At 36.4% G+C, this 16752-nt stretch overlaps 1 protein-coding gene across 3 annotated transcripts in view; it reads right to left on the bottom strand.

Moving 5' to 3' along the window:
• Window positions 1-328: 328 nt before the first annotated feature.
• Window positions 329-16752, bottom strand: part of FYB1 (FYN binding protein 1) — a 68734-nt gene continuing 52310 nt past the window's right edge. For 2 of the 3 annotated variants that reach the window (XM_054810314.1, XM_054810315.1), the window contains exons 10-19: window positions 14318-14340; window positions 13275-13344; window positions 12589-12729; window positions 11874-11905; window positions 10899-10968; window positions 8394-8499; window positions 7921-8083; window positions 4132-4165; window positions 2960-2991; window positions 329-2850 (exon numbers count right to left, since the gene is read on the bottom strand). In XM_054810314.1, the coding sequence (XP_054666289.1) occupies window positions 2828-2850; window positions 2960-2991; window positions 4132-4165; window positions 7921-8083; window positions 8394-8499; window positions 10899-10968; window positions 11874-11905; window positions 12589-12729; window positions 13275-13344; window positions 14318-14340 (694 nt within the window). In that variant the 3' untranslated portion in view covers window positions 329-2827. The remainder of the gene's footprint in view (window positions 2851-2959; window positions 2992-4131; window positions 4166-7920; window positions 8084-8393; window positions 8500-10898; window positions 10969-11873; window positions 11906-12588; window positions 12730-13274; window positions 13345-14317; window positions 14341-16752) is intronic. The other variant, XM_054810316.1, reaches the window with a different exon arrangement.

Consider the following 16752-nt stretch of genomic DNA (forward strand, 5'->3'; position numbering starts at 1 on the left):
GGAAAAATATCAAGGGAGAGAACAGCTTTCCTATTCTTTATGATTTTTAAAAGATGATAGAATAAATTACAGGTGAGAAACCCTTAAAGCAGTTTAATAAACTGCCTAACTATAGATTTTCCTGTCTAGAAGATTTTCTGCTTACATTTCATCTTCTGGATACTAAGTACTGATAAACAGATGCCATATTGTAGTTGTGCTGCCTTTGCAACAATAGTGAAGTTAATTTTCACTCTGTTAGCTGCTCAGTGATCATTTTCAGAAGTTATTTTTCAGCTACTGTTGTTCTGCTTTGGCAGAAGATCGTGTACCCACATTTCTTGTCAGAAAGCACACTTTTATTCAGAAGAAAGAAAAAAAATGCATCCAGTGAATGACATTGGTAAAATAATGAAAAAATACACAATACCAGTAATTTTTCAGTGTGTAATACCTTATAAATACATTTCAACACCCTGTAACAATCACATTATATTTGATCTGTGCAACCAATGCACAGATTTTTAGCTTAAAGTATTTTAGGATTATTTCCTTTGATGATTTAATGTATCATAAAACCAATACAGTCAGTATAATCAGTAAGGAAACACAGTACCTACCACGCATCAAGGCTAAGAACATGGAAAAGCTATTAAAAATATATGACTGAAAAATCTCACAGAGAATAAAATTCACTTCTTTTTAAGGGGGACAGAAGAGGTTTGTGTTCTACTGAAATCCTTTAATACAAGATAAACTATATTCAAAAGGAAAATTCCTTTGTTGGTCTTAGTGCAAACCATGAAATTCTACTATCAGTTAAAACTAAAACAAGACTGGGCATATATGTTAGAATTTAACACAAACTCTTTTTGAGATAATTGTGTAAAGCGTGAAACTATTTATCCTATTGTGACCTGACAAGTGATTGTGTGTTTCAAAACTATTTGTCCTATTGTTAACTGACACGTGGTTGTGTATTTCTAAATGTCTGTGTTCCCTCTCAGTTCTTTGGCATATCACTAATTTGATGCAAATACCCTCTTGAATGCCCCTGAAAAATAAACCACCAGCAGTGACATAGCCAAAGAGCCAGACACATTAATTGTACTTCACAAGGTCTTGTTTTAAATTTGGGTGCTGGTGCTTACACATAAAATCGGTATTTGTATCCCTGGATGCTGGTTGAATAGCAAATATAGAACAGGAAACTCAAGTTTGCATATAGCTTTTTCAGTGTATTATCAGTGATTTTAAATACAGTATAAAATAGCTTATAGGCTATTATCTCTACAGTTAATTTTATGTTTGATATCCCCATAGCATTATACCTCCTTAGAGATTTACTGTATTTTGAACCATCAATAAAAGGCACTTTTGTAAGATAAAATCTCAGCTCTGCTAAAGGTAAGACTAAAACTCACTGACTTCAACAGAGCCAAAAGTTTTTTATGTTTATAAGCTAAACTTGCTAGTTTGCTACATTGCACTGGCTTGCACAGTGTACCTTACTTCCCGTAAGGATTATAGGAGACTTGATTGTCAGGAGGCGTTGCTTGCACTGATCCAGCCAGATTGGTTGTTACAGGTTTTTGACTATCTTGCACTACAGCAAAAGCATTACACATTACAAATACATATTCCATTTTTTGCACATGTGCACCTTCTTTATTGTGAGTTCACTGTGAACATCTTTTGATTTCCGGTGCATTGTGATATATAAGTGCAAAATTATATTTATTATTATGATTCATCCATTCGTTTTACTTTGATTTGCTACTTGCTCATGCAGATAACAGCATCACCAATGATGTTTAGAAATAAATGTTGTTTCTACAATGGATAAGCGTGGAAATGTTTCATTTCTATACTCTGATTTAGCCAAGTCTAGTGTGAAATATAGTACTTAGAAGAAAAAGATATTATCAAAATGGTATGATAAATATGCATATGTATTTAATGTATTTAATCTATTTCCAACCATTTTATCATCAGTTTATAGGTCCATTTTAATGCCTAAATTACTATAGTGACAACAGCAACATATCTTCAAACTAAACAGAAATTAAATCTTAACCTAAATGTTTTGAATATATTTTGAGCAACATGATACTATAAAGTAGACTCTTCTATGGTTTATATCTCAGAGTGCTCCATGTAACACATATAACATTGTTACTATTTTAATATTAATATTAGTTAAAAAGCACTTACAAAATGGTCAAATGAATTTTAGAAGACAATATTCTATCATTAGTACAATGTAGAAAAAGAAACTTCCTCAGTAATGGTACATGGCTGTACATGTCAGTGTAGCTAACACCATTGCAGTTGGAATGGCAGGTCAGCAATTGTCTTCTCTGATGCCCACTTTTGATTTCCTGTTTTCACAACAGGATGTTATCCCCAAAGGAAGCTTTTCTTTTCAGGATGCTATCCTCCCCAGAGTGGCAGTTGCTGGTGTTCAGTAGACCAGAGCCAGAGTAAAACCTGTTCCAAGGGTTTGCTGTCCCCTGTATAGACCTAACTGGGCTCTCTGGGTATAGCTAATTGAAGAACTGTTTTTTACATGAACTGTCACAAATGTAAAAAGGAAATGGAAAATTATAACCTTAACTTTAGCTCATACTCCCTGAATTTTAATTGCTCAGATAAATGGCAACATGAAAGTCATACAAAGCAAGGGATGACAAACCCCTGAAATCCTAAAAAAGGCTAATTGTATGTTTAGAAGAGTGTAACCAATTAATTTGCAATCAGCTTTAGTGACTTCTCTTGCTTTCACAGTTAGGAAGTCCAAAATAGATTTTGATCTTCAATGAAGCTCTTACTTGTGTAGAATTCTGCATCAGTCATTATCATAGATGCAATCTGAAATAGAAATAAAATGCAAAAATATTAGTATTGTGTAGTACTTCGACTCAAAGTTATTTGGTGTAATTGAATATAGTTGTTGTATTGCTTGAAATGTTCAACATACCATCACCAATATCATCGTAAATCTCTCCATCACTGTAATTGATGAGAAAAGAAAAATGTATTAAAAATTGAGACATCAGGTATATATCACTATTAGCATGCAGATACAAAACAATGTAGCAGTATGGTGCAGACATGCTATCAAGTAATTAATTTGCTAATTAGGAAAGTGCAACTTTTGTGGTAACAGAGCAGTGTTGAGCAAGACAACTAGGTCAAAAGATTTTCAGTGAAGGGTAGAGCTCGATACATTTCTTTCTAACAAGAAAGGCTTGCTTTATTAAAAGCTTAGGTTTTTTAATTAAGTTTTAAAGTAGCTATTCTAAAACACTCATAGAGATATTTCTGTAAAAAATGAAATACTTACTGATTTTTTAAAATGAAAACTAGAAAAGATGAGTTAAAAAAATCAGTGTGCCCTTGAAATTCTTATTTGTTTCTGTACTTGGCAACACCATAATGGTTTTGGAGGAGCAGATTCTTAGATAACAAGTTTAGGTAATGTCTACAAATGAAACACGCTCCATGAACAGGAATTTTCAAAATATGTCACTTAGATACATGAAGAGGCCCATGGAAGCCAATAAGGCTATTTATATATAACTTAAACGTATGTAAAAGTGTTTGCAGGCCTCAGTTTTAAAAGTGACACCTGACTTGATATTTAAGGGTCTAACATAAAGCCCATTGAAGAAAACGGGAAGGCTTTGTCTGATGAGAGTGTTGGATTAGAACCTAAATGCCGAAGTCCACGCAGTTATTTGGAGCAACGCTGAGCCAAATCTGCTCAATCCCAATAAGACCGAAATAAAAATAAACCTAAACAAAAACTGGTCCATTTTAGGTAAACATTTGAAAATGGCTTCAATACACTTAATCACATTAATGTGCAGTTCAGTAAAAGATTGTAATACCAATAATGCGTAATTAATGTAATTTTTCATGGTTTAAACCAGAGTTTATGGTTAAGCAATGATGAATAGGGCCCTGGAAAATTTCCAGAATGGATGTATGTGTCTAACTCTTGAGAAATCTAAACTCCACAAAAATAACTCAATTTGCAGGACAAGAATGACATACTAAAATAATTACATTTCACTTTTATTTAACAAACAGTTTATAACAAAAGTGAGTGTTATAACAAATTTTTCAAAAAGATCACTTTGTACTTACTTCTCAACTAGATTGCTTCTCTGAACATAGCCATCTGTAAAATTCAAATACATATGTATTTAAGTTAAATGTAAATATTCATAATTTTTCTTCTGTTGCTAGCGCTAGTGAAATGCAGTTTTTCTCTTTTAGGTATTTCAGACAGAAGGACATAATAGATGGATAACAACGTACAATGGACATGTATTTGAGGAAAATTTTGCTATGTCAGATTTTAGTTTTTATTATTCTGATCTGCTTGTTTAGTGTAACGTGGTGCTTTAGGTAGAGAATCATAATACTATAGTAGCTAGCTCCAAGCCCAGTTAGATGTCTGCTGTGCCAGGTACTTTACATATTCATAAAATGTCATTTCTCTTGTGTCTTTGCAATAGTTTCCATTGTGTAGAAAATTAGTGCTGAAAGGAGAAAATAGTAATACAGGTAATGCAAGAGTAGGTTTTAATCTTATATTTTAGTTTTCTGGTTACGTAAGAGGGGTGTGAAACAATAGGTATTAACACAAAATACAGTACAATTCACAAACTGTAGCACAAAAATGCAGTATAATAATAACCACATAATATTTATAATAATAAATAACAGAAATATGTCTAGTTTCCTACAGGGACAAAAATGTCTTATAAGATGTATACACCAATTAATTATCACTGACTGTAGTTGTTTTGAAAATTTTTAACTGTATCATTGGTAAGAACTTTTTATATAGATAATGGAAATACCTTAGAAAAGCTACTCACTACTGAATTATTACTCTGTTGCATTACTAATGAAATTGGATAAACCCACACATATTCTTCTTTGATATATTTAATATCTTGAAAAAATTACTGGCTGTCTTTAGTAAAAGATATCTACTGAAATACTTTTGGTACATTGGTATAACATATACCAGCAAAGAGAAAGCCTTAACTATAATTACATATTTGTAGGTAAGCATTAGTATGTTGGTACAAAATTAGGACAGTTCTAAAGGAGAAATGTGATCTTGTGTTATATTTGAAATTACTATATAAGTTGCCTTGTTTTATTCATTAGGAGGCTTAAATGGTCACACTAATTGATTGCTATATATAAAGTAATTAGTGATTTGCTCTGTGAAGGCCATAATACATTAAAACCACTGCATTTTGAAAGAAAACTTCTGTATTGTGCTAGAGCTGAAGGTTGCCTAAAGAGGCATTAATTTCATGTGATAATATTTTATTTGACACTAATCTGCCTTAGCTTCTGTTTAAGACTTAAAAGTTACATGAATGAAAATAGTGCTATTTAATATTTGATTTCAGCTATGTAAGATAGGATTTGCTTCATTCGTATGTATTTATATCTTCAGGGTTATGACGATCTGATACTTACATAAATTCTATTATAACTTTTGCCTACTAAAAATGTTAAACTGCAGGTAATCTTCAATAGTCAAAGAACCTAGTGCTGCAGATTTCCAGTCACCTGCGTATTCTCTCAGGCTGACTGCAAGTCAGTACACAAAGGGAAAGCTGTGTCTGTTCAGAATATTCTTAGCCTGGTTGTCTTTCCTCAGATTTTATTATCTAGGATAAAGGCATGGAAACCTCTCAATGGAAATTGAGAGGTTTTTAAAAGATGTCATGTTTTTAAAATTCTCTAAGCCGAGTCCAGTAATTTCCAGGGCTCCTGAAGTCTCAAATGATTTTAAATCATTTGGCTAATCTAATCTTTTCTGTTTCTTCTTTTAATTTTCTCACGTGAAATACAGGAAAGCAATTTTTTTTTGCTAACAGCCGTGGTGTATAAACACAGTGTGCTTGCAAGCCAGATGTACACATGCCAGTCCTTCTACTGCTGCAAAGCATAACCTAGGCTCTTCTGACGGTCCCTAGCCGCTAAATATGTGGGAGATACAGCCCCTGCTGATCTCACACTCTTTCAAACTTACTAATCCAAAATTTCACATCCAAAGTTTCAGTTTCTAACTCGTTTATTCATATTTATGTGGCTTCCATAATGGGGAACAAAGCAGCAGGTCAGCACACTCCATCTTGATAACTTATCACCACTGAAAGCTGGCGCACATCAGGCCAGCTGCTCTCTGACAGTGTAAAGGAAGCTTGGAGAGGACACCATTTACATTTTCAGGCACTGAAGTCCATTTATATCCTAATGTTTAAGCAAAGTCTATGAAAGTGAATTGAAGGTTTTGGTGTATTTCAAAAGGTACATGGGCCAGACCAAGGCAACAGTAAGAAGGAATTTGAAAAGGTAAATGAGAATCAGTTCCTTGTTTCACTTTTGAAATTTCATATAATTTAATAACAATTAAAATAAGTGATAGCAGAATAAGCTCCTAAGATCATCAGCCCTTGCTTAAAAATGTGGGAAAACATAATATAATTTGTAATTTTGTTTAACTGCTGGTAGAGGCATGAAGCTATGGAAGTGCTTCATAAGTTAATGATCAAATGGAAGAATTAATGTGCAAGAAAATAACAAAAACATCTTTATTTTTTGATTTTCAGTTTATCTGACCTTCAAAAGGTAAAATCATATCTTGAAGATATGAGAAGCTAGAGCAACTAGAGCAACTGTCATGTACTTAACTAAAGTAGTTTTCAAACTTCACTAATTAATGTGAAAATCGACAGATTTCTATTCAGAGATTTTCAGAGAGGGTATTTTTATTTGTTTTGCTCTTTTATGCATAGCAAAGCAGTAGCTCCTGTCAGTATTTGAAAGGCTTTGAAGACTATGTGAGGAAAACAGCCAACATGAACTACTTTCTACTTTGTTATTAGCTTGATTCAAAAAATGCAGGATTGGAAGCTGCTCTTTGGGAAGTGGCTACACTAGTGCAATCTGTATTTTGAAAAACATATGTGTTATTATGCAAGAAATTCTTCCTCATCCTGCAGGCCTGCCAGGAACAAGGCTATACTCCAGACTGTAACAATTGAGTACAGAAGAGAGAAAAATAGAAAGAAAGTGACTGAATCCCCTTCCAGAGGTCTTCTACATAGGTCAGAGGTAAAAAGTAAAGGGGACCGGAAGGATGCTGCTACCTTGAACGCAGTCTGTTCCTACACAAAGTGAATTTTCTTTAGGAGGTTTGAAAAGTACTATAACAGAAGCATATTCAGAAATTGAAACCAACAGTAGATGGTCCAGACTTCTCCAAAAATGCAAAAACTTCTGCCAATGCACACCCTGGCCAAGAGTTTCAAAGAAAAGCTGAAAGGCCTCGCACAGCTCCCAAAACAAGCAGGCATGCCAATAAGGACATATGCCTTGGATCGGCTTGGGGCTGGGGGGAAGGCTCCTAAGCAGCTCACCCCAGCCTGGTGAAAAGATTAACTCCCTCTCTGGAATCCAAAGTAAGAATATTGTTATTGACTTTCCCTTGGCTGCAATCAATGGGCAAGTGCTTCCCAAAGGTGCAGCAAGGATTTTACTTTTACTAGATTCTGTGGGGTATCATAGCTATACTCTTTTTGGCAAATTAGAGGGCGATGGAAGGAACAAAAACATCTGCTAATCTTAGTTGATGCAAAGCAAGATTTAAATAACTAAGTTGGCCTTTTTTTCACATTTGGTATCTCTTGTCTGCTGGACTTTTAATTTTTTTTAAGGCTAGCCGCTTTTAAAACACAATAATGAAATAACAACAATCTACCTCTTGTCGACCACCAGGCAAGAAAAAGGACAAGGATTAGGCTCTGCTTTAATATGACAAGGAAGAGGGTTTTGTACATGTCCTGACTCAATCATTCTCTGACAATTCAATTTGTACTACAGCTTTTTAATAAAACTTACATTTTCCTTCTTCATTCCTGCACAGGACCTTGGTATCATCTGTACTTTCTATAATTTCAAGAGACTCCCCTGGTTTAACTTGTAAGTCTTTAGGTCCCCATCTTCTCTGGGGCAAATCCCGGATTGTGGTGGTAGAGTAAAGAACTTTAATTTCACCTTCAAACTGCAAAAATAAAATAAAGAGATGCTGGTTAAAAACCATCAGTGTAAAGTCTATGATCATGTATTTTTAGACCAACATACTCCCATTTATTACTAAATTTTGGAAAATTAGGCAAATAATTGTTTATGCATTGTAATATGAGCCCATGCTTGTCATTTTGACTTACAAATGCTCAGATCACTATTTTTACAAGCAGTAATGCTTTACCTTTCCAAGGCAAGGTAATGGATTGTTCACAGATTAGGGGGTACAAATTAGAGGACACCATTCAGATATTTTAATCTTTATCTTTTATGTGAACAAAACTTACTTTGAACCTTTTTCTGAACTCTTTCTCTTCTCTTTCCATCTTTTTAAGCTTTTGTGCATCTTTTTCATCTGATTTACATTTTCCAAGGCTCGCTGATTTTGATGAACTAAAACAAGAGGTTACAGATAAAAACAAATTTAGCAACACAGCTGAGGTATTGACAACCTTTCTGATCATTTTAGTGAAAATGCATTTGCCTTCATGTGTGTTTAGTATGTTTTTGCTCTACAAAACTAATATGGATAATACAATACAGATTTGATTTCAAAAGAAATAAAAAGTTGGTGTTGTCTTTCCTGCTTTTCTCTTTTAATAAGTTCTGATGTCAATATACTTATCACATAAGTGATTATGGAAAATTATTCAAAGTATCTACCTGCCACAGCAATCAGAACTTTACATCTACCAAAAATAGTTTAGGTGAATGATACCCATCACTTTAGAGTCTATAGGCAAGGGGCAATTTTTGTGAAATCTATGTATCTTTGGGCAACAGGCTGAATAACGTGTCCCACTCTGGAGGCAGTTGAACATCTTAGCCTTTCGTACAGCTGCTGTACCCCCTCCTCTTTGGCCGCTTGGTACTTGGTGCAATTTCTCCCCCCCTTTTCTGGGCCACATGCCAGGGCAGCACACCAGAACGTTAAGGCACCCCTTTAATGTGCCTGGTTCTTGCTTTGCTTGGGAACTGTAACAGCCTGGTACATCTGTACCTGGACCATGACGCTCTTGCTCCCTTATTGTTTGGGAACAATAATGACAATCAATCACCTCCGGACAGCCTGGTACACCTGTACCTGAGTCATGGCCCAAAAGGGGGTGATGGCCAGAAAAGTTCTGAGTCTATGCAACTGGTGGAAAGTACCAGAATATTTCACCATCCGAGCTGGGCCAAAGTAGAAAAGTACCTGACAAAAGTTAATTCTCTAGGGTCCTATAAACAGCGATTCTAAGTGAGACCCTTTGAGCTCTCCTGGATCACAGTGGGCTGTGACCAGCATCTCCCCTGAGCTGGGATGCCTTTGGGGAAAATCTCCTTGAGGACCATCTGTCGATGGAAGGCCAGGGTGAAGCCAGCCTCCTCAAGTCTCAACTGTCACCCACTGAGGAATGCCGATGCGTTGTATTTACTCTAGACTCAAAGAGGGAAATTTTAACTAGAAGCTAGCGTCCTTCATCCACCTTCCTACCTATCTATGTGTTTAAATATTCACATTTGCCTTCACAAGTGTGGGTGACTCATCACCGGGCCCAAGTATTTCTGTCTGTGTGTATCTGTATGTTTTATGTTTTATGTTTTATGTTTTATGTTTATCTATCTATCTATCTATCTACTTTGATTTAAGATACCTTGAGGTAAGTTAGTGTGAATCTTGCCATCTTTGAATCTGTAATTAACTTGCTTTTTTGATCATAACATATTTTACTGAATTACTTTTAAATCTTTAAATTAGTCAATCACTGAGTGCCACTAAAATTCAACCTTTAACTCATCCTATTAATAAATTTTGAATTGACTAAATCATAACCATGTCAAACACCTTCATCCGCAACAGCCCTGTGTTCCCATAGAAGACCTTGCTACACCAGGGAATCTGCATTACATGACCCATTTCAAGTTCTCTTGTTTTTTTCCACATCCCTGATACTGTTGACTTGCGCCAAGGAGCACAGAAGGGTTTTGTGCCCTAACAGCCCCTCCTGATGCTGTACCTGGGAATTTAAAGTCCGACTCTACTTTTTGATCCTTCCTGATCTCTGCAGGAGTTGTGGATGACAGTTTCACTGATAACGAATGTATGTGTGTGTGTGTGAACTAACCTAGATTTGGGTTAGCAGGGCCACATCTTTTCCTCTGGATATACAGTTCAAAGACCTCTCTCTGTTTTAATACCTCCAGACTAGATTATTGTAGTGCATTCTGTAGCTCCACGTGAGTGGAATTAGTGACAACAAAATGTGACATGTTGCAGTCATCTTCACAGATGCATCTGTGCTCGTAACACATCTGTGCTCCAGAGATGGCCATAACTTGCTAGTCCTGGGATAAAAGGTTTCCAGGTTGAACTTTACACCTCCAGATGTGTTTCATACTTATAACACAGGGCACTATCTCCTTTTCTCTTAAAATACTACAACAGCTGGGATCAAGTACTTATCCTAACAGTCCCCAGATTTTGACAGGAAGAGGAGTGCATGCAAAGAATCTACAAGGAAGTACCTCTAGGCCATGCATTCATTTCTACCTCTTGTCCATCAGGGACTGAGTTTGTTGACATTCAAAGCATGCTTATTTATTCTACAGTTAACTATTATTTCAATCTGAAATAGAAGCAGGGAGCATTCAGCTGCCATTGTCAACAGTAGTGTTAGGAGAACTACAAAGCCTGACAACAGCAAATAAAGCATATATTAGTAGCAATTTGCCTCTACTAAATACTTTGAAAATGTTTCACAATATATTACAGATTCCTAATCAGGGGAGTAATTCCCATTTTCACTTGCTTGAGTTCAGGCGGTGGAGGAGGGAAGTCTGAAGAATCTACGTCATCATAAACATCATTGTCTCCACAATCTGAAACAATAGTGTTTAAAAGAATGGAAAATTATTATGTGATCCTTGAGTAGTGAATACATTGTGTTACAATCTATGGTACGGCAGCTAAGTTGACAAGAAACTGCAGCAAGTACTGTAGCCGTTTATCATCTATAGTAACTGTGGGTTCTCTGTTTTGCACAATGTGCTGTGCGAAACAAACACCAGCCCACCTTTTCAGAATAAGACTCTTTATTAATAATAATAGGTATTCACTGATATTTTAATCTTCTTAAGCTGAAGCAAGTTTTAGCACATGCTGGCTAATGCAATAGCCTTTAATCTTCATTTTAATTAGTCTGTTTCCCACTGTGTTGCATCAAAGTATATTTTTGGGGTTTGATGTTAATGTACACTCAGGCACTTCTGAAACAGTCTGATCAATGCGACATTGCTTAGAAGTGGATGAGAGTCACATGTATGTTAGCTTTTAGGCCATCTTGCAATGCCAAAGCAGTGAAAAGAATTCTTACCCCAAGAATATACTTTGAATCACATTCAGCATATTTGTAGAAAGGAAGAAATTGTTCAAGCATCTCTCTTTACTTTTGAAGTCTTGCACTAACTGTTTCTTTCCAAGTGTATCTGTTTATAAATAACGTCAAATAAAATGAACTGGTGGAAATCTCACACAGAAAAATCATGGGTTCTTAAAAAATACATTAAATTATTTTCTAGAGAGCTTGCAATGTATTTGTATCTCCTTGTCTGTAGCCATATCAGTCACAATATTTGAATTTTTTTTTTCCTGGAACTGGCTAAGCAATAGGAAATCCTGTTTCCTTCCTTGGATGTATTTTTGTGACTAGCATGATACAGAGTAATGTATACAGAAAAAAGGATCAGGAATCAATATGGAGGCTGAACAATAGGCTATTAATTACCTTTTCCAAACTGCTTTCTTGAAGGAGACATGCTGGGAAAAAAAAAAGATGGTCATTAAATATTTATATCTTATTAATGGGCTTTTGCATCATTTAAATCATTTAAAAAACTTGCAACACAAGGGCTCCAAGTAATCTCCAGACATTTTGAAGCTCCACTGACACCAGCAATAGTCATGGACTAAATGTATTTTTACTACTGAATCAAAGTAAACTGGTTCAGAACCAAATGAGAAAAGATGGTGGTAAAAACACCAGTTGCTGATCTAACCTCTAGGCAAGATGGGGAGAAGACAATCTTTGCATTTTTCTGTTTGGCATATTATTCCTAAAATTTGGATTAATGGGACTAGATGTAGCAGTTTATCTCAGCTATATTGTACTGATGAGCAAAGTACATTTTAACTGAGGATACAGCAAACTTAGATCACTAGAGTGGCACAAAGATGCTGGATTATTTTGGTGCTCTTGAACAAAAAAAAATTTTGGTATATTTTAATTACCAGACTTATGCAACAAATACAGCTTGTTAAGAAAGTAATTATATTATGCAGGTAAAAAGAAAGGAGGTCAGTGTTTTTGCAGAAAAGTATCATCCTGAGCTGCAATTTGATGCATAATTCATTAGGCTGCTGTGAGAACAGGTTAGTAGCATGTGATCAATGCTTTATTAGAATTAGTTAATGTGCACTGTGATTTCCTGGCAGACTCTTACAACAAATCTCCATTATCTTCTGCCCCATTGACTTTGGTTGTTTTTTCTCGTACACTTTTCTTTTTGTCATCTTTGACCTTTAGCCTCTTCAAGATTCCCCAGGACCAGATACCATTCTTATCTTCATCCTGCGATACAGACCTTTGGAGTATGCATGCAATTATCACAATGTAAAATGTAAAATTCTTTTTTAAAAGGTCCAGTTTTAATTCTCCATTGATGCACATAATTCTCATTAATGTCAACAATGTATATACCACAAGGACACTTACCTAAATGCTAAAGACTAAAATGCTAAAGTATAAATATGTTAGATCATTTGTAGATACAGAGATATATTTGTAGGTATAGATATTAATCTAGTGGCTTACTGGTTTCATATTGTTACTCAGCAAGCTAACATTTTAGTTTGTTGTTTTCATTTCAGAGCTATTCTGTCTAGTTGGGGATTTGGGGATTTTCATGATTGCAGCTGCTTTTGCTGACATACCAAAATTAATTACAGAACAAAACGTCTCCAAAAAAATGTAGAATCTTTTTTTTTTTTTTAGCTTCATGAATCCATCCTGATTTATACCCCCTTGCTGATCATCCTAATACTTGCTCATTATGCCTAATTCAAAAATACTAAAACCTGAAAGCACTCTGTTAAAGAAGTAAATTATTTAAATGATATAAAAACTTACCTAGTTACAGTATCTTCATCATCAATCCCATCATAAATTTCTTGATCCGAAGGAGGAAGTGGGAACATCTCTTTAACAGATCAAACAGTAAATTAATGCATTTATATTTAATGCTGCTGAATAGGGTATTCATTACTGGCCTGTTAAGTATGTCAGATGTGTGTGCAGTTTGTGCAATATCCTTGCAAATGGAATCTCTAAACCAGCACAGCCTATTTATTAAAACAGTGATTTAGACTTAGCCCAGTTGGGAATGCCATCCATAGCATTTAAATGTGGCACTGCTAATCACAAGAGCATGAATACTGAAAATAAATGCACGTACATTGTATTTGATGGAATTCTAAATGGCTGATGGAATTCTAAATGGCTGATTTTGGACCAGTCGTTATGATGATTGATGACTTCTTAAATTTTTGTGCGTGACTGGAGTGATGATTGAAGATGTCAGACCAACACTCTCAGCAAGTGACATCTTGCATTCATCCACAGAACCCAGAGGCAAGCGTAATGTAAACTTGCCGTTTTGGTCTCAGTTCTGGCCTTTGAGCCCCACCTCCTTCAGTGCAGGGTTAGCTCAGTTTCCATCTCCAGTTCCACTCTGATCACTGAAATCTGTACTTAGCTGGCAGCAGCTTCCTTCAGCACTGCCAGGGGATGTTTCTGCCATGACTAGTATCTAAACTCTAAGCTGAGAAGATGAGCTGTGCTCTTGTGATCAAAAGAGAATGCTACATAAATATATGTGCCTTGTGGGATGATTTACGTTCACACACACACACAAAAAAAAAAATTAAAGTTTTGTCATCTTCTGGCATGCTTGTGATTCACAGTATCTGAAGACAAAACTTCTTTCTCACCCAAGTTCCCACAGGTGGAAAGAAAGTTAATTTGGCCACTATACGTCCTTGTTTGTTGCCTGTTAGCTAACATTTACCACTCTTATGGGTAATTACTGCATTATTTGGAAGCTGCAGAGGTCTGGATTTGAAAGTAAGCAGTACACAGAACAACTCTCCCCAAAAAGTGTATGTAGAACTTACGTCCAGCTCCACTTTGGCCACCACTGGAAAAGCAAATGAGAGATGTTTTAGTGAAAACACAGTCATCCTTTGAAAAAAGAAAACACCATGATCACCCATCACTTTTTAGTTACTACTTCTAAACCTTTTGGCTTTGGCACTCGTCTACATTGCCAGCTGACCACTACCAATTCTGCACTAGAAGCTCAGGCACATGATTGTGTGTTCTATATGGGCAACAACTAAACGTGCCAGTTCTTTTTTTTCTCTCACACCAATTTCTTACAGCCAAATTAGTTGCATTCTCACTAATGCTAAAGAAAATGTGTCATCTAATTTGTAAGTGAACTAGATCTTAGATGAGGAGAGATTAAATTTTAGTAGATTCAGGTACAGCAGGAAAAAATACTCTTTTTTTTTCCCTTGGAAATAATTCATTACAAATCAGAAAAGAGTATTTTAAAATATCATTCACAGTAATTTAAAGGGTTATAAGAGAGAGAGTTATCAATACCATCTTTACTTAATGTAAAAAAAAAAGGAACAGTATTTTATAAGTAAACTTGTGAGGCAAATTCTCTATTTGCATAAATCAATGCAAGTATTTCAAGCCAATGAAGGTACATATTTTCATACAAGCAGAATATTCAGCCTGAATTGTTAGTAATTGTTAGATTCATCCCTTATGGGGGGATTGTCTTAAGATGAAATGGTAAACAAATGAGTCTATTGTTCAACTAGCTTTCCTTGGGTGATGCTTTAAACTTCTAACTGCATGTTTCTAACATTTCAAGGATTCCATATTAGCCCAATGTTTTAACAGTAATGGAAAAAACCTGATAGGTTCACAGTAGCTGAGATTATTTCTAGGACAGAGCCTTACTTATACATCAAAGCAAGATATTTGTTAAACTCCTGTGCCAAGAAATCCTGAAATACAACAGCCCTAGTCACTTATTAATTTTGGAATATTAATAATACTACCAATAATGAGATAATACTATTTGGTCAAAAGGCTTTTTTTAGTATGGCATTCTTACAGTGGTTTCAAAACATGTTGATATATGTCAGACCTTCCAACAATTCATGCTCATGAACTGAAAAGAATGCTATTAATCACTAGAGAAGATAAAAATGTCAAAATACAGCTTAAAGGATTTAACGAATCTGAGCCATTCATTCGTCCTTCCAAGTTCCTTACGCATTTTAATATGCAACAGTGAAGTATTCTTGTTTGGTTTTGAATTCAATAAATTTTCTAAATTCCTTGCATTGAGGTGGTTAATTATAATGCTTGCCATAGTGGAAAGGATTGGCCAAAGGTACTTCTGCAACGAAGTACCTAATACTCAGATTACCTAAAACCTAGAACAACTAAAGCAACTCTTCTGGCTAGGTTACAATGTTATAATACCAATGTGCAAGGAGGAAAACTGATATTGAGCAGCCTGGAAAAATATCAGGTGATGCAAAACTGTATTGGTTGCTTAAAGAATGCCAGCCTGAAAGCAGACCTTTCTAAGCACTGTTTCTGGAGCTCATGGGAATGTTCTAGCAGCTGAGGATGTTGTCTACCTAGACTTTAGTAAAGCCTTTGACACCATTTCCCACAGCATTCTCATGTAGACACTGGCTGCTCATGGCTTGGACAGGTGCACTCTTTGCTGGGTAACAAACTGGCTGAATGGCTGGGCCCAAAGAGTTGTGGTGAATGGAGTTACATCCAGTTGGCGGCCGGTCACAAGCGGTGTTCCTCAGGGCTCAGTACTGGGGCCAGTTCTCTTTAGTATCTCTACCAGTGCTCTGGACAAGGGGATCGAATGCACCCTCAGTAAGTGTGCAGGTGACACCAAGTTGGGTGGGAGTGTTGATCTGCTGGAGGGTAGGAAGGCTCTACAGAGGGATCTGGACAGGCTGGATCCAGGGGCCAAGGCCGACTGTATGAGGTTCAACAAGGCTCAGTGCTGGGTCCTGCAGTGGGGTCACAACGATCACATGCAACGCTACAGGCTTGGGGCAGAGTGGCTGGAAAGCTGCCTGGCAGAAAAGGACCTGGGGGTGTTGGTCACAGCTGGCTGAAGATGAGCCACCAGTGTGCCCAGGTGGCCAAGAAGGCCAACAGCATCCTGGCTTGTATGAGGAATAGTGTGGCCAGCAGGACTGGGGAAGGATCGTCCCCCTGTACTCAGCACTGGTGAGGCCACATCTCAAATACTGTGTTCAGTTTTGGGACCCTCACTACAAGAAGGACATTGAGGTGCTGGAGCATGTCCAGAGAAGAACAATGAAGCTGGTGAAGGGTCTAGAGCACAAGTCTTATGAGGAGCGGCTGAGGGAACTGCGGTTGTTTAGCCTGGAGAAAAGGAGGCTGAGGGGAGACCTTATCACTCTCTACAACTACCAGAAAGGACGTTGTAGCCAGGAGGGTGTCAGTCTCTTCTCCCAAGCAACAAGTG

The sequence above is a fragment of the Grus americana genome, chromosome Z (genome assembly GCF_028858705.1).
Source record: "Grus americana isolate bGruAme1 chromosome Z, bGruAme1.mat, whole genome shotgun sequence".
NCBI classification, from domain to species: domain Eukaryota; kingdom Metazoa; phylum Chordata; class Aves; order Gruiformes; family Gruidae; genus Grus; species Grus americana.